Source organism: Zootoca vivipara, chromosome 12, assembly GCF_963506605.1.
Source record: "Zootoca vivipara chromosome 12, rZooViv1.1, whole genome shotgun sequence".
In the NCBI taxonomy this organism is placed as follows: domain Eukaryota; kingdom Metazoa; phylum Chordata; class Lepidosauria; order Squamata; family Lacertidae; genus Zootoca; species Zootoca vivipara.
The window spans coordinates 5,446,815-5,465,488 of record NC_083287.1 but is presented as its reverse complement, the minus strand read 5'-3'; the positions used below and the strand labels follow the sequence as shown (position 1 = coordinate 5,465,488).

At 42.9% G+C, this 18,674-nt stretch overlaps 1 protein-coding gene and 1 non-coding gene across 2 annotated transcripts in view; both read left to right on the top strand.

The window, feature by feature from the left end:
* The window catches only part of POU6F2 (POU class 6 homeobox 2), a 303,696-nt gene that overhangs the window by 146,623 nt on the left and 138,399 nt on the right, over positions 1-18,674 (top strand). The window contains 2 exon segments of the mRNA XM_035129851.2: positions 12,217-12,308; positions 15,871-16,099. Of these exon segments, the coding sequence (XP_034985742.1) occupies positions 12,217-12,308; positions 15,871-16,099 (321 nt within the window).
* LOC118092404 (U6 spliceosomal RNA) lies at positions 12,945-13,046 on the top strand. Its single transcript, XR_004693517.2, has one exon. It is a non-coding gene; the product is annotated as a U6 spliceosomal RNA (small nuclear RNA).

Below are 18,674 nucleotides of genomic sequence, written 5' to 3'. Positions count from 1 at the left end.
AAATCTGCAAACAAATAGGCAGTTTTTATATCTACATGATAGACAGCATGTCCACGCTGGGATGCATCTTTTAACAAAAGCTTAACAGATTCATATTTTACGCTTGGTGAGTAACACAAATCAGTCTTCACCCGGGATTTGCTGGAAACCTCTGGCTACTAACCTAGCCTTGTACCTTACAACTTCGTTTTTATCATTCATTTTCACTTTATAAACCCATTTTGAATCAATAACTCTCATGTCTGGGGTTTGTGGTACAAGAGACCAAGTGTTATGCTCTTTTAAAGAAGCTATTTCAGCATCCATAGCTTTGTACCAATTTACAGCTTCATGCAAAGGTAATTTTTGAACATCGTTGTAGCATTTTGGCTCAAAAACTACTTTATTGGCATACACAGTGTATAACTGCTCTTTTGAAAACCGTCTTGGTTCCTGTCTCTTTCTGTCTGAACGTCTTAGTCCTGAAGAAGAGCTAGGCTCTTCAGAATCAGTAGAACTATTTGGACTTCTAGCTTCAGACTGTAAATTGCTATCATCAGACTGATGAGACTCTTGTGGGCTTTTCTTACTTTCAGAAAACTCAGAAGAACTTAACCTTTCTTTAGGTGTCTGTGTCTTTAAATTTTCAAACAAATCACCAGACACAACAGGCTTTTCGTCTTCAGATTCACTAGTATCCCCTGCTCTAGCTTCTCCCTCTTCTACTTCTACTTCCTCCTCATCAGCATTATCTAAACCATCACTATCTTGAAAAATAGCAACTCTATTCCAATTTACAGTTTCAATCATGCTTTTGGTAATATGAAATTTACCAGTTGCTGGTACATAAACTCTGTACGCCCCCTGCTGGTAGCCCATAAACTTTCCTTGAACACTACGCTCATCCAACTTGTGTCTAGCAGGGTAGTGAATAATAACGTCTGACCCCCAAATTCGTAGGTATTTCAAATTAGGGCGTTTTTTAAACAACATTTCATAGGGTGTAACATTTAAACTAGAATGATAGGATCTGTTTTTAACAAAAAGATAGGCATGAAGAGATTCCGCCCAATATTCTTTCCCCAAATTAGCATCATGCAAGTAAGTTTTAACACCTGCCTGCAAATCACGTTGCACTACTTCTACAATCCCATTCTGCCAAGGACTTCTAGGGCAGGACAACTCGTGAACAGTCCCCTGCGCTTCCAGGAAATGTGAAAATTCCTCAAACAAACTCTCCCCCCCTGTCAGAAAACAAATGCTTTATAGGTTTGTTAAAGTGGGTTTTTACCCAGTTGCAAAAAATCTTGTACTTCTCAAGTGCTTGTGACTTTTCAGCAATGGTGTAAACAAAACAATATCTGCTGTACTGATCAATAAGAGTAAGCCAATATTTTGAATTTCCTAAAGAAGGAGGGAGTGGCCCTACTAAATCACAATGCACACGTTCAAATGGCTCTGTTACTTTCCTGCCTGAGCATTTACCCTTTCTTGCAACTTTTATCTTATTCTTACAACAAGATACACATTGCATATAGTATTTACATGGCTTCAAGTTTAGTCCATCAACAATCTTCTCTGTCTTTATCACATCTGTGAAATTTAAATGTCCCAAAAGTCTATGCGCCTCATGAATACATCCGGAGTGAGGCTTTACATTTCTCAGCCCCTGACTTGGCTGGGTTACTCTACAGTTCACAGGTGGCTGTGAATGCTTTTTAAAATATAGTCTATATAAACCTTCAGACTCTCTGGCATACAATACACGCTTTCCCCCTTTGTAGAACTCACATAGTGATTTTGTGAAGCACACAGTTACTCCTTGGCGTGCAAAGCAACTTACTGATAATAAATTGTCCACTGATGGGCAGTAAGTGCAATTTGCTATTGTGATGTTTAAGGAGTCAAGTTTCACAGTACCTCTGCCAAGCGACTGTAGAACGTCGGAGTTGGCCAGATGAATGGTGCCAATTTCCTCTTCGAAAGAAACAAACAGACTTCGGTCGTTACAAAGATGAATTGACGCCCCGGAATCTACTACAAATGATTTCCACGTGTCATCTTTAATTACTTTACGACCTAATTCACGAGCATGGAACGCTCGCGGCTCACGTCCATCTTTACGATGTGCTGCCGATTGCTGGGTTGCTGTCTGTGATTTACGAACTGGAACGGACTCTGAAGCTTTTTGCTTTTTAAATCTGCAGTCCCTCGCAAGGTGCCCCTGCTTTTTACAAAACCAGCAATGCTTGGATGTTTTGAAAGCAGATGAATCACCACAGACTTGCATACGGCGTTCCTCATTATTTTTAGAAATAGGAGTGCTAATCCCACAAGCCTCCCTTCTGTCCAGCTCGCCCATCAATCTTGCTGTTACCCCTTCCACAGTTAATTTTGCTGGAGGTACAGCAGATATCTGACTAGCTATGGCAGACGCTGACTCCTTTCCAACGTGCACTGCCGCAAGACTGTCCCACATTTCTTTGGCAGTCTTCTTATTTCTTATATACACAACTTGCTGATCACTAACAGACAAGTTAATTAATGCCCTTGCTTTAGCATCACCTTTCGACCAGGCATCGGTCACAGGAGCAGGAGGGTCCTCGGTCACGTACTTCCACACATCACGGGAAGTTAGAAGTGCTTCCATGCGAAAGGACCATAGACTGTAGTTCTCGGCCGTTAGTTGCGGGAATGTTAAAGCCTTCTCAGCCTCAGCAACACGGTCTGCCATGCTGGAACTTTTCAACCACCAGCCCACAAAACCGTTGCAGCAGAAAAGAGGGGAAAAAAACCTTTCTAAACCTTTCTCCAAAAACTAACATGTGCAGTTCCACGCTCAACCACTGGGCCCATAACCAAGATGTTGGGGTTAAAAGCAAAATCAGCAGAAACTGGTTGAGGAACTTACACATAGAGACCAAGACTTAAACAAATGCTTGGTTTAATGGAGAAAGTAAATTCAACAAAAATTAAATCAGGCTTATACAAAATACCCACACAACCAAACCACCCACCAAGAGCACACTGGGAAAACGCCCAGCACAGAGGCAACACACAACACCCCTGATATACCCTGCATCATCAGCTTCACAGCAACACCTGTAGAGCTGCTCCACAGCTGCAGAGCCCCAGTCATTAAATCTTTCCTGACTCTTAAAGGTACAGTGAAACAATAATGACACTTTTACACAATCATTCAACACCCCCCCAAAAAAAAACATGTTCCGGAACTCACAACTCAGACAAAAGTGCGTGCTGGGGAATAGAAGCCAGAAGCTGCGTCTCCGAGGCAAGATCGCGATGTCACCAGCCAACATTCTATAACCGCCACAAAGCCCATTCCTCCACAAAGCCTGACGCCAGGATCCTTCCCCTATCCCCCCACGTCCAACCGTCACAGACAGAGTGCGCCACGCCGACACCGCGGCAAAAACCACCATTGCATTCCCCCCCCCAATGCCAAATGCCTGACATACAGGCCGGGATACGCCGCCGCCGCTGGTGGAGTCACAGGGATGACCTGGGGGTACAGGGAGGGGACTGGGGGAAGTCACAGGGATGAGCTGAGGGGTGGGGGGAGGAGGGGGGTACAGGGACAGGATGGGGACAGTCACAGGGATGAATGGGGGTGGGGGAGGAGGGGGCAGAATAAGTCATGGGTTGGGACAGAGTGGGGGGAGTCACAGGGATGTGGCACAGCAACGCGTGGCCGGGCCAGCTAGTAGTCACTATTATTGTAGTTTTCATTGTTGGCATCTGTTTGTCTTGAGAGACAATGGAGTGCACCTCTGGGGGTACCCAGAGGACAAGACCCCCTTCTCAGCCTCACTGATGTCGTTAAAGGGAAAGCAGAGCAATGCATTTGGCACCAGCTTGTCTGCAGGAGTTGCTGGAAGGAGGTATACAAAGCACCATCCAACTGTTTTAGACTCTAGATTTGTGTAGGGTTTACTTAGTCTTTTCGTCTCCCAAAGATATCCCACAAGGCAGCAGAGTTTGGGGATCAGAGCTTTCCTTCTCCTATAGAAAACACTTCCCGTCTGGCTCATATAGAGAGCACTGCAAGTAAACAAAGAATCATGCCCTCATCTGAATGTTTTGTGGCTGTAGTTTTCATTCTTGGCTATTTTCACCCATGCTCTCACAGGCAGTAATAAATGGCGGAGAATAAATTTTCACCAGGACTGATGGATGCAATGGAGCTCCCAGTCAGCTTGAAATCCTTGCTTTGCTGCATTTTCTTGGTTATTAACTCACAATTCTTCTTCTGGCAATTCTTTTTCTGGTTTTCAAACAAATCCTGTTTCTGGTGCAATTCCTATACGGTGGGTAGATTAGGAGGAGGGCCTATGAGGCTAAGTGAAGCACAAGTGCATGAGTGAAAGAGATATGGGCGCCGGAAGAATACATCCCTCTGATCCTGGAAAGCCAGCATGAATAATCTCATATCGAGGCTGCGTAAAGCCTCATTCATACACATGAAATTGTGTGCTTCTTTCCCAGGCATTGCTAAACTGGTTTGGAAATAGAGCTGGACTAATCAGGTGCTAAGTTTCAAACCAGAGTCCTCTTGAATATTGTGCAACGGGAAGTACAGCCATTTAAGGCTATGCCAAATTTCATGCTAAAATACCTGAAAAGCAGAATGTATGCAGGGTCCCACATATTATTAATTCTGCCTTTGTAGCAGCTACATCTCTGGTTATAATTGTGAGGTACAAAAAGTATCCAAAGCACATGCTTTAAAAGTAAGTTCATTTTTAAAGACCATAAAGAATGCTGATCGCCGAAGAATGGATGCTTTTGAAATATGGTGCTGGAGGAGACTCTTGAGAGTCCCATGGACTGCAAGAAGATCAAACCTATCCATTCTGAAGGAAATCAGCCCTGAGTGCTCACTGGAAGGACAGATCCTGAAGCTGAGGCTCCAATACTTTGGCCACCTCATGAGAAGAGAAGAATCCTTGGAAAAGACCCCAATGTTGGGAAGGATTGAGGGCACTAGGAGAAGGGGACGACAGAGGACGAGATGGTTGGACAGTGTTCTCGAAGCTACTAACATGAGTTTGACCAAACTGTGGGAGGCAGTGGAAGACAGGAGTGCCTGGCGTGCTCTGGTCCATGGGGTCACGAAGAGTCGGACACGACTAAACAACAACAACCTTTTTAAAGCTCTTGACTATATTCAAGAATCTTGTTTTTAATCCCCCCCCCAAAAAAATGCTTTTCTTCCAACTCACCAACACATGAAATGTTGAAAATTTATCATATCTGTTTCTGAGAACAGTTCAGAGTTCTGGTTTTGGCATTAACACCTTGGAACACCTTGACCCAGAAAAAGGATTGTGTGAATCTGGTCATCACATATGCTTAATTTTAGAGATTAGACTGATGGGAAATTGAGGCAAGAACTTCTCATTTATGGTAAAGGTAAAGGGACCCCTGACCATTAGGTCCAGTCGTGACCGACTCTGGGGTTGCGCGCTCATCTCGCATTATTGGCCGAGGGAGCCGGCGTATAGCTTCCAGGTCATGTGGCCGGCATGACAAAGCCGCTTCTGGCAAACCAGAGCAGCACATGGAAACGCCGTTTACCTTCCCGCTGTAGCGGTTCCTATTTATCTACTTGCATTTTGACGTGCTTTTGAACTGCTAGGTTGGCAGGAACTGGGACCAAGCAACGGGAGCTCACCCCGTCACAGGGATTCGAACCGCCAACCTTCTGATCAGCAAGCCCTAGGCTCAGTGGTTTAGCCCACAGCGCCACCTGGGTCCCATTTATGGTACCTTGTCTTTAAAAGTATGTTTGGTTGAGCATTATCTTAGCCTACTATATGACAGACTAGATCACAGATGACATAATAGAAATGTTATTGTTGTTGAATTCACTTGGTATAGTTGGTAACTTATTTGTTGCATAAACAGCTTTGGTTGCGAATCATGGAAGGATGGGGAAAAAATGTTTTAAAATTTTAAAAAAAATATACAATTAGATCTAGACTTAAGATAACAAGTTAACAAAGCCATGCTCAGAGTAATCCCATTGAAATTGATCCTATATTAAATTATATAAAAACATAACTTGCAACAGACAAAAGCATTAACATAATTCTTATGAATTCCATACATAGCATGATTAAAAGCACATAAAATGACTTTTAATTTGTCACTGAAAGTTTGGTGGAAAAGATGGGTTTTAACCTGTTGTCTGAAATAAGACAAATTTGGAGTGAGATGCATCTCAGTTGGGGGCGGTCGTTCCACAGAGCCACAAATGTTGGATATGTGCATCTCATTGTTTACGTCATATGTGGTGGGTGTGCCAGGTGGCACATTATTATTGGAAACTAATAATAATAATAATATAATAATAATAATAATAATAATAATAATAATAATAATAATAATAATTTTATTATTTATACCCCACCCATCTGGCTGGGTTTCCCCAGCCACTCTGGACGGCTTCCAACAGAAATATTAAAATACACTAATTTCTTAAAGATTAAAAGCTTCCCTAAACAGGGCTGCCTTCAGATGTCCTCTAAAAGTCTGGTAGTTGTTTTTCTTTTTGACATCTGATGGGAGGGCGTTCCACAGGGCGGGTGCCACTACCGAGAAGGCCCTCTGCCTGGTATGCAGCGAGGGAACCGCCAGAAGGCCCTCATAGCTGGACCTCAGTGTCCGGGCAGAACGATGTGGGTGGAGATGCTCCTTCAGGTATACTGGGCCAAGGCCGTTTGGGGCTTCAAAGGTCAGCATCAACACTTTGAATTATGCTCGGAAACGTAATGACCACAATATCAGAAATTGCAAGGTTAGGATTGGGATTAAGACCTTTGCTGTTTTTATTTCATTGGATTATTACATTTTAAAAATCAGATGTTCATAAAATCTCTAATTATGAATTTATTAATGTTAGCAACAATTATGAGGGTTCATAATCTACAACTCGTGACTGTGTGTGTTATTGAGGTGTTTAGATCTCACAGAGTTAGACAAATTAACCGATGGGTGAGTTACATAGAAGGTGCACCAATAACTAGAAAACTAGAACTGTTGAGAAATGGACAGACTGTAAATTATTGGAACTAAAATTATAGATATTTAAGGCCTGGCAGTAATTTATTTGTATAAGCACTGAAAATGGTGTTCTACATGATTTGCTTTCTTCCAAATAAATGGTTTATTTATATCCTGTTAAACAATAAAATAAGTCATTACTCAATTCACTGGGAGTGTGCTTTAGGTTCAACAATTATCTAGGTGATTGTTGGCTTTTTTTGCACTGTGCTAAGAAATACAGAGTTAGATTAGGGGCTGATTCACACATCTGTGTGCATTGCTTCACTATAGCTGATGGTTGGGTTTAAAGGAAGAAGTCACATGGCAGCTCTGCATGTGGGGCTTGATCTTTGGTGGCTCAATAACTTTTGGAAGCCATTGTCTGATGTCTAAGTGATCAAGCAAGGAAGGGAAAATGGGCTACCCTCCAGATGCTGTGGACTACAATTCCAACCCAGCCTGAGCCAGCATGGCCAATTGTAGGAGATGTAGCAGTGCATAACATCTGAAGGGCGCCATGCAGGCATCCCTGAACTAGTACGTGTGGACTGGCCCATTACTTTTAGACAGAATGAGGAAGATGTTTGAGAAGTGAATAGTGGGCTAATTTTTTATAGCTCAAGCGTGGAAATATAGGCTATTAGACCTTTAAAATATGCCCTTGCAAGTTCCAAAGTAGTCTTCTCTTCCCCTAGCACAGAAAAAGACCACACATCTGGTAAGTTAAAAATGGTTTATTTACAAAATCCCCAAAGGTCAAGTTCATGAGCTTTCCCATACATTAGTCAGAAAACACAGGCAGTAAAACTTGGCTTTGTTGCAGAGGTGAATGTTTCTAAATTATTGGTGTAAGAACACTTGTAAGCGCCATGTGGTCTGAGCTTAGAGCAGCCAGTTCAGACCTCTTTACATGCTGAGCTTTTCAGGTAGACTGAGGTACAACAATAAGTATTTCCTCCCAAGGTGAGGGGAAGTGATCCAGCTAAGCCTGGTAAGACAGCTTACTCTATGGTGTTAACCCCTTCATACATTAATTACACTGTGTATTAATTACCGTAATTATTCTGTGTATGTGCAAAGATTGTCTGAAGAAGACTCTACTGAGAACATGGCAGAAGCAAAAAAGGAAATTGTATGACTTGCAATTCATTTTCTTACACTGAACTACATCAGCATGCACTTTGTCAGACATAACCTGAGCAATTTGGATATGAATTTGTAGAAATTGCCACAACATATGTAAGCCATGTAAAGAGGTTGCATGTATTGCAATTTGTGCTACTTTTTTTTCTAAGTGGCAAACACCAATAAGACTATGCCTTTTTCCTCTAGTGAGCTGTTGCCCTTAATCCCAGGTGGAACTTTGGTTTTACCTGTTTGTTCTTTGGTGACTGTGTGCTCCCCTTCTGAACTGGAATGTACAATTGCACTGGTTTTATTTTAAAATTAATTTTCTGATGACTGTATGTCCTAAAAAAAAAATGTAATAGTGAACTGCTGGAGTTCATATACATTAAAAAAACTTCTTTCTACCCTCTCTGTTAAATGAGAGTAAGAATATTAAATGTGATATCAAAGTTGGCACTGTTCATTTTATAGAAACATCAACATGCTTTTATTATTAACCTGTCCCAAATCATTGTAAGAATTTCAATACAACACTTGTAAGTATTCCCAAACCAATGTGCCTCTCTGACTTCCTTTTGGTTTTTTTAAAAATTACAAATTAATAAGATTCCCAGGTTTCTGCCTAATGATTCCCCGCATTTATTGCTTAATCCCCGTATAAAATATTGTTACGATTGACACATTGCTATAGAGATAGAAGTCAATTGAATAATATGTAGCAGTCTATTTTATTTGTACCTTAATGTGGTGGTGTATTTCTTTCACATTTACATTATTTATAAGTCTGTCCCCCTTGGAGAATATATAGAAGAATTTGTTTTAAATGAGCAGATAATACCTTCTTTAAAATTTATAAGTATGGCAGAATCAGATCCTCTTTTTTTTTCCTTCACAGACCATGGCGTGGCAATAAAATAGTTCTGAATTGCCTTGCACTTGCTATTCATAGGACAAACGTGGGGTGGGGGGTGGGGGCAGAGGATTTTATTAAGGTTGAGTTAGAATTCCATTTCTGTAGCCATCAGTAAAACCACAGAAAGCAAAACCTACACCAAACTGGCAGAAATCCTAAAAATTGTTGCTGGAATACATAGGCACCTGTGTTGCTGTCGCTTCTTTGCCATGTGCATTCATGCGTCCTGCCTCAGAAACAATAAACAGGCATGCTCCTGCTTCATTGATTTATTTTTAATTTTTATTTGCTACTAATAGCCATTCTATGCGCACACCCCTACCTACTTATTGAGGCATATGAAGATGGAAGCAAGCTTATGTGCATGTATCTCTAAGTGGATATTGAACTGGATCGACAGATGGGTACATAGTCCTACCCCAATTTAGCTGCTAGAGGACTCATAGAATCATAGCGTTGGAAGAGACCACAAGGGCCATCCATTCCAACCCCCTGCCAAGCAGGAAGCACCATCAAAGCATTCTTGACATATGCCTGTCAAGCCTCTGCTTAAAGACCTCCAAAGAAGGAGACTCCACCACACTCCTTGGTAGCAAATTCCACTGCCAAACAGCTCTTACTGTCAGGAAGTTCTTCCTAATGTTTAGGTGGAATCTTCTTTCATGTAGTTTGAATCCATTGCTCCATGTCCGCTTCTCTGGAGCAGCGGAAAACAACCTTTCTCCCTCCTCTATATGACATCCTTTTATATATTTGAACATGGCTATCATATCACCCCTTAACCTTCTCTTCTCCAGGCTAAACATGCCCAGCTCCCTAAGCCGTTCCTCATAAGGCATCGTTTCCAGGCCTTTGACCATTTTGGTTGCCATCTTCTGGACACGTTCCAGCTTGTTAGTATCCCTCTTGAACTATTGCCAATCAATCTGACCAGAGCCATACCTCTAATTCTGTTTGGAGGTATGGCTCTGGTCAAATTGACCAGATAGGACTCCTAGGTGTTGAGGTGTGGGGGGGTACTCAGCTGATCAGCACTACGACCAGGTACAATGGGCTGAGGCCCAGCTGCTTGCTTGCATAGACCTTCTTTCAGGAACTTGGTGGCATGCAGGTAACTATTTCATACCCTCCAAGTGTCCCAGTTGGCACCCTCCAGGCATACAGGCTGGGGATGTGGGTGGCGCTGTGGTTTAAACCACTATGCCGCTTGGACTTGCCGACTGGAAGGTCGGCGGTTCGAATCCCCGCGACGGGGCGAGCTCCCGTTGTTCCATCCCAGCTCCTGCTAACCCAGCAGTTTGAAAGCACGTCAAAGTGCTAGTAGATAAATAGGTGCCGCTCCGGCGGGAAGGTAAACGGCATTTCCGTGCGCTGCTCTGGTTTCGCTAGAAGCGTCTTAGTCCTGCTGGCCACATGACCTGGAAAAACTGTCTGCAGAAGTGGACAAACACCTGCTCCCTCGGCCTGTAAAGCGAGATGAGCGCTGCGACCCCAGAGTCGTTTGCGGTTGGACTTACCTGTCAGGGTTCCTTTACCTTTTAAGCATAGCAGGCTGGGACTGATAGGAGTTGTAGTCCAAAGCATTTGGAGGGCAGAACCAGGTGTAGGAACTGGGGCAGTCTGTTCCAGAGCAAGGATTTGGTTCCCAGTCTCTTAGAAGCAGGGCCGGCCCACCCACGAGGCAAGGTGAGACAACTGCCTCGGGTGCCAGTTTCCACGAGGCGGCAGATCCGGCCTCCCAGGAATGCATCGCCCGCTGTTGCTGCTGGGTGCCCGTGGCTGTGACCTCCTGCCCACCATGATTCGGAGCAGACCCTCCCCCCCCCGCAACGACCTTTGATTCCATTGGGTTGATTTGGACCCCCCCCCTTTTCCCTGATGTAGATCATTACTCACCCCTTCTTCTCTGGTGGCAGGGATGGGGGATGTCAATGCCATTTTGTGGCTTGCCTCAGGTGCCCAAATATCTTGGGCTGCCCTGCTTAAAACCTTTCTGCAATCTGTGCAGAACAGGCTAGTCAGCTGAGGTGGCATGGCAATGCGTCCTGCTGCCAGTGAAGTAACTTAGTTGAAATGCTTCCCCAAGTGAACGGGACGTTGCATGTAGTAAGAAAGTGTGATCTAGCCCCCTTTCTAATATGCTCTTCTTTGTCTACCCATTGGGGCATTTATGTGGAGGAGCATTAAAACAATGGTATAGTGGTTAAGAGCGGTAGAGTCATAATCTGGGGAGCCGGGTTCGCGTCTCCGCTCCTCCACATGCAGCTGCTGGGTGACCTTGGGCCAGTGATACTTCTTTGAAGTCTCTCAGCCCCACTCACCTCACAGAGTGTTTGTTGTGGGGGAGGAGGGGAAAGGAGATTGTTAGCCGCTTTGAGACTCCTTCGGGTAGTGATAAAGTGGGATATCAAATCCAAACTCCTCCACCTCCTCCTCCTCCTCCTCCTCCTCCTCCTCCTCCTCCTCCTCCTCCTCCTTTTCTTCTTCTTCTTCTTCTTCTTCTTCTTCTTCTTCTTCTTCTTCTTCTTCTTCTTCTTCTTCTTCTTCTTCTTCTTCTTCTTCTTCTTCTTCTTCTCCTTACCTCTAGCCTCTTGTTCTGTGAAATTTGTAGAGCGTAGGCTGGCTCTTAGTCCCAAACCCCGACTCTTCATCTGTGCAAAGTCCAATTGCCTTGGATCCACCAGTTTGCACCGTGACATTTTACTCTTTCACAGAGAATAAACAGTAGAAGTCACTTGACTTTGGCCCAGTTAATTCTTGCCCTATGAAATTAGGATAGCTGTTGCTCACTTTAGCACTTTTTTTAAAAAATGCCTCTTTCCCCTGCAGAGAGCTTGTGTGATTTTTTTTTATGTAAATGGATGTGTAATGCAGTCCACATTAGCTGTGTTGATGATGGCTTCAATTTCACTGCTGTCAGATTTCCGTATCTCTCTCCCAGTGAGTAGGCTGGCCTGAATGAATGTTAGCATAATTTATGCAGCTGATAAGTGATTTGAGCGCTTGAGTTATTGATAAACCGCTTTAGCATATCATTTTCAGCTTGATGCTATGTGACATCACAGCAAAATGTAATGTGCTAGTCCCCAGGCTAGATATTAAGGTAGAGCTTTTTCTTTGAATTCCAGGAGCCAGAGGCAACACAGCGCTGTCTGATACAAGCACATCTGATCAGCACCAGCCCAGTCAATCCCATCCAGCGTTCCCTGTCGGGCCCCAGGTCAGTTTCCATCATTGACTCCGAATAAAATTTGCTTTTCTGAAAGCAAATATGAACAATCAGCTCAATGGATAAAGTAGAATTATTTGGCTGCATGCTGTCATTTGAAATGTATGCTTAGCAATTAACATTTTTAAAATGTGTGTATATGTGTGCATGCGTGAGAGAGTTTATTCATCTCATTTTTTAAAAAAGATAGAAATCTATGTACAGTTTTCAAGCCAAATTTCATATTTGGGCTAGGGATTTTTGCTCCTTAATTTAAGTTACTGGAGCCTCACATCAGCCTTCTGCTTTAAATACAGCCTAAGTTGATGTGAAACTGCTAAATGGACTTCTAATGTAAGTTTGATTCAACAGTTTGGGTTCGACGGTTGTGTGTGTTGCGCACAGACTTTGTTTCAGATTACATTTATCCTACTTGGTGTGGATTGTGCTAAGTAAAATTTCGAAGGGTTTGTGTTTACAAAGTGACTGAGCCAGGCTGCTAGGGAAGAGCTGGCAGACATTCTGACCCCCAGTTTCTGAGCATATCTGCACAGGAGAATTAAATTAGCTGGTGACATTTGAACTGTCGTGAGTTCCTCCTAAGAATCCTTCGAGCTTTAGTCTGACAAAAGTGCTCAGAATTTTTGCTTGCTTTGGCAGCATTTATATTAAATTTTGAACTATGCAGCAATTTCAGCGTGACTCCTGCACAAGGATTACATGCAGATTCATGAAGCTTTACATATTTGGGGAGGGTCCTTGGCTCAGTGGTACAGCACAAACTGTGCATGTAGAAGTAATAATAATAATAATAATAATAATAATAATAATAATAATAATAATAATTTATTTATACCCCGCCCATCTGGCTGGGTTTCCCCAGCCACTCTGGGCGGCTGGTCCCATGTTCAATGCTTGGCATCGTTGATTTATTTTTTACAAAAACCATCAAGCTGCATGTGATGCTAGAGACCTCTGTCTATGACCCGGAAGGGCCAAAGCCAGTCAGAGTAGCACACCCCCTCCCCCGAACTATAGTTGGCAGCTTTTGCAGATCTGCCCACTGGGGGGCTGCCAGCTCAAAAGAGTTGTTTGGCTTTGTTTCTTAGGAAATGTTCGGTGATTGGGTTTAATTGAGCTGCCCTTTCAAGAGCAACCATTCCAGATGGTGCAGCTCAGGTGGGGTCCATATTACCTGACCTGGTTCAGTATATGTTATGGATGTGAAACTGGAAAGAATTCAGAGGAAATCAACAGTGCAACGTTTGTGAGTGTAGAAAGCCTTGCATGCGCTGTGCATGTAAAGGAGCAGAGTACATTTTTCCTAAAGAGAGACTGAGAGCAGCAATGAGGAATACACACTTCCTCTGATCAGATCTGCTTACTCATGAGAAGGGACAGCCTGTAGAGCAGCCCTCACTGCCAGAAATCAGACCTATATTATTTTTATTTATTAAATTTGTATACCACCCATCATCTGTAGATCTCAGGGCTGTTCACAGCATAAAAGTATATGTGGAGCAACAATGCCATGTGGGTTATAGACTGACCTCCTGGGCTTTTTTTGGGGGGGGGGTGGTACGAATTTAGTTATATTTTGTTCATTGCAACAACAGTCGGTCCATCCAGATGTCCTTTTCGTTGTGCTTTGGTGATGATTTGTATTGGGACAGTTATATATGATCTCACTTTTAGTACTGTTCGCACCTGCAAATGTTTAGGAGCGGACATACTTCTTTGTTTCCAATAAATACGAGTCCTGTAATTTCCTGCTGAAATCCTGTAACTGTTTATGCCGCAGATGTTCCAGTTTATTTTCTGGGCCACTTCTGTTGCACAGCAGTGCGGGAGCAGCCTTCCTAAGTGGCCATAATGTGCTCATATTGGGGAAGCATGGCAGAGCAACTAATAAAGTGGAATGATGTTCAGTACAAATCCTCTACCATAGCTGCCAAGTTTTCCCTTTTCTCGCGAGGAAGCCTATTCAGCATAATGGAAAATCCCTTAAAGAAAGGGATAACTTGGCAGCTATGTCCTCTACTAACGCACTATTATTGCACTACAGTATTACTGTTGCAGAATACCTCTGCAAAAAGCAAACACAAAAAACAGCCCTGTGTTTACCTTTTAATTGCTTTGTTCTTTTGAAAACCACCTTGAGAATATGATTGCATGAATGTTAGTATAAAAAACCAGGCCAACAAACTTATTTTTGGTTGTTAGGTCATGTTGGCTTTACTGGTATGCTGGATGCGTACCTTTTTCTAAACTGCTTTGGGAAGCATTTTGTTTGAAAAGTGATTTACAAATATTAAACAAAGGCTTTAAATATCACCAAATTTGGCAAATAGCTACTGCATTTTAAAATATCAAGTAAGTGTTTTTGGCAGGGGTTTACAGGGGCAAACCTAGACCACCATTTGGCCAATGACCACATGGAGTACAAAATATTTACTTGGAAGCCTGTTTGCGCATTAAAGCTGTAGTGCAGCAACACCTTCTCTAGAAAGCTTTACCTGAGAAAGCTCTCATACACTGATTTTTTCCTTTCATAAATTATTATATAAACTCAGAAAGATTGAAATTGATTGTTCATATTACTTTTAGTTGATTAATCAGCAAAACTTGCATATGGGTAAAAACAAGATGCAAGAACCATTTCCCCCTTTGTTTTTAGATGGCACATAAATTTCTTGTAGGAGGCATCATCGTCTTAGAAGAGGCGTTCCTCCCAATGTAATGGAAAAGAGAGAATGCCTCTTTTGAGAAGGCACTTGCCAGCTATATTTTTTAATCACAGTGAAGAAGAATGTCTGTATCTATAGCTGTATCCATGTCATCTGTATCTGCTGGCTGATTCATTTGGGACACCTTTTAAGTCAATTAAAAGTGTTTTTAACTAGTTTATCTAAATCAGGGTCCCCAAACTACGGTCCGCGGGCCAGATGCGGCCCAATTGGCCTCCCAATCTTACGGTGCGCAGCGCGGTGGCGCGCTTCCAGATAGGAAAAAAGCGTCAAAAATCGTTTGTGCGCATGCGTATGGGCCTCTCCTGACCCAGAAGAGGTCATTTCTGGTGCACTTCCGGGTCGGGGGGAGGCCCATACGCATGCGCTCAAACGATTTTCGGCAATTTTTCCGACCTGGAAGCGCGCCACCGCGCCAGTAAGTGTGTGTGTGCATGCGCACGGGCGCACACTCCCCCGCCCTCCGGCCCAAAGCCGGGTAAGTCTGGGGACCCCTGATCTAAATGATCCAGCATTTCTAAATGCTGCCAGCCTAGTATACATGCCCCCCCCCCGGTGATTGTGGTCAGAAATCTAAAACAAATCAGAAGTAAGTCACAGGCTCGGGGTCAGTTTGCACAGCATGCTGTCCGTCAGAGCTTTTAGACTACAACACCTGTCATACCTGAAGAATGGCTGTGCTAAGTGAGGCTGATGGGAGTTGTCCAACAACATCTGGAGGGCACCAGGTTGGGGGAGGCTGCTCTAGTGAAACCACTGCAGCCGTGCTGTTTGTTATGCCTTTCTTTTGTAATATGGTAAAATATGACAATTACGTCTCCTTTCAGCCACTACTGACGGCGCAGCAGCTAGCCTCAGCTGTAGCCGGGGTGATGCCAGGAGGAACGCCAGCACTGAATCAACCTATCCTTATCCCTTTCAACATGGCGGGCCAGCTGGGGGGCCAGCAAGGGCTGGTCTTGACTTTGCCTACCGCTAATCTCACCAACATCCAAGGGCTGGTGGCCGCAGCCGCAGCAGGAGGCATCATGACTTTGCCGTTGCAAAATCTACAAGGTAAATTGCATTGGAAATTCCATTTCCTTTTCACGGGGGTTGTTTTTTTGTTGTTGTTTCATTTTATAATGTATATAAAACAGAGTGAGCAATCATAACAGCAGAAGACAATTAAAAGATGGAAAACATAACTATAAAATAGGCATGTAGACCGAGTTCGGTAGATTTGGTTTAAGGTTCTTAAATGGAAGAGCTTGTAACGAGATGTTTAGAAAGGCTGATTTCAGTGTCTACCAGTAGTTTTTATTTTGTTGTAGTGTTGTTTTTATTTTGATTATATATTTTGTGGTTTTGTGTTCTGGTTTTGTTCTCTGAGCCGCCCTGAGACCTCTGGGTATAGGACGGAATATAAATTATATATATATATAAATAGGTATACCTCATCCATCAAATTGAGCTCTGTGGAACAAAAGGCTTTACTTGGTCTACCTTATTTTTTTTGAGGGGCAGAATAAAATCCACTACTGTAAATAGCCATTTATTCAAAAAATTATCAGAAAGAAGGATGCATAAAGTTTGAAATAAACATAGAAAATTTGCTAGAAAAAACATTTGAATTGTAGCTTTTCTCCTCAAAATTGAGAGATTTTTGCTTTTCCATGTTTTTAAGTATGTTTCTAATTTCCGTGTAACTGGATTATAATTCATTTTAAATAATTTGTGCAAATAAATTTCCATATAAATGCAAACATGTGAATTTCTAAATATTTAATTATTTTGGCACATATTGTAATTTTAGACATAAAATAAATTAATTTTTCAGTTTTAGGTCGTATTTTTTTTAAAAAAAATGGATTCAGATTTATAGTAGTTGACTGAGAGATACCTGACAGAGACATTGGAAATTCATTTTGTTGGTTGGTTTTCACACACCAAACTTTTGCAAATACAAAAACAGTATCTGGAATTCAAAAAGGAAATTCATTACTTCCATTCCTTTGGGCCACTGAAACTGTAACAGCTCGAGTTGAGTTCAGAAAAGACATATTGGTTAAGACCAGTTGAGTATTAGCATTCCTAATTATGTCAGACTCTCGCCTGGCGCCCTCCAGAACTTGGCGCCCCAGTGCCCCACACCACTAGCATCTATGGGTAAGACGGCCCTGGTCATCAGGTTGATAGGTTGACCAACAGTGCTTAGGCTGCACCTCATGGTTACATCCACACCACAGGAGTCTGGAGCAGAGACCATCCTCTCTGCTCCACGTCCCTGTCAGTGCCATTCCAGGTGCAGAACATTACTTTCCCTCCACTCTTGCAGTTGAAATGTGTTGCCCCTCTGTTCCTGGGTTGTATTTGCACCCCACTTTGCATACACAAGAGGGTAAGCCATTAGGGTCATTCCCCACCAAATCACCTAATTTTAATACTCAACCGTGCTCTCACGACTCAGATTTTCTTCAACCTTTATGTGTAAAGGTAAAGGTAAAGGGACCCCTGACCATTAGGTCCAGTCGTGACCGACTCTGGGGTTGCGCGCTCATCTCGCATTATTGGCCGAGGGAGCCAGCGTACAGCTTCCAGGTCATGTGGCCAGCATGACAAAGCCACTTCTGGCGAACCAGAGCAGCGCACAGAAACGCCGTTTACCTTCCCACCGGAGCAGTACCTATTTATCTTCTTGCACTTTGGTGTGCTTTCGAACTGCTAGGTTGGCAGGAGCTGGGACCGAGCAATGGGAGATCACCCCGTCACAGGGATTCGAACCGCTGACCTTCTGATCAGCAAGCCCTAGGCTCAGTGGTTTAACCCACAGTGCTACCTGGGTCCCCATTTTATGTGTAGATAACCTCAAATCAATTTTTAGAGAGTTTTTGGTCCAAAATTGGGCGCATGAGAAATTTTCAAAAATATTCAATTTTCACACCATTTAAAGGTACTATAAAGGTAAAGGGACCCCTGACAGTTAACTCCAGTCGCGAATGACTCTGGGGTTGCAGTGCTCATCTCACTTTACAGACAGTTTTTCTGGGTCATGTGGCCAGCATGACTAAGCTGCTTCTGGCGAACCAGAGCAGCGCACAGAAATGTCGTTTACCTTCCCGCCGGAGCGGTACCTATTCTATTTATCTACTTGCACTTTGACATGCTTTTGAACTGCTAGGTTGGCAGGAGCAGGGACTGAGCAACGGGAGCTCACCCCATCGCAGGGATTTGAACCGCCAACCTTCTGATCGGCAAGCCCTAGGCTCTGTGGTTTAACTCACAGCGCCACAGAAAAGGGTCACTGACCATTCAAAGTGAATTTTAGTCATTTTTTTACCTTGGCAGGTTCGATAAGCCATAGCACACAAACCACAACTAACACATGTATCATACTTTTTTGTAGGATGGGCTAACCATGAACTTGTTATGCTTTAAAAATAAGAAGGGTGTTTTTTGTGGTAATAAAATATTTTAAAAAGTTTTATTAATTATTTAATAAAAACAAAATACGTCTCGGATCTGTTGTTTTTTCTAAACTCACGCAGAAATTGCAGTAGCCTAAATTGTGTGAAAATCAAAATTTTTCAAAATTTCTCCTGCACCCAATTTTGGACCAAAAAATCTTTAAAAATTAATTTGAGGTTATTTC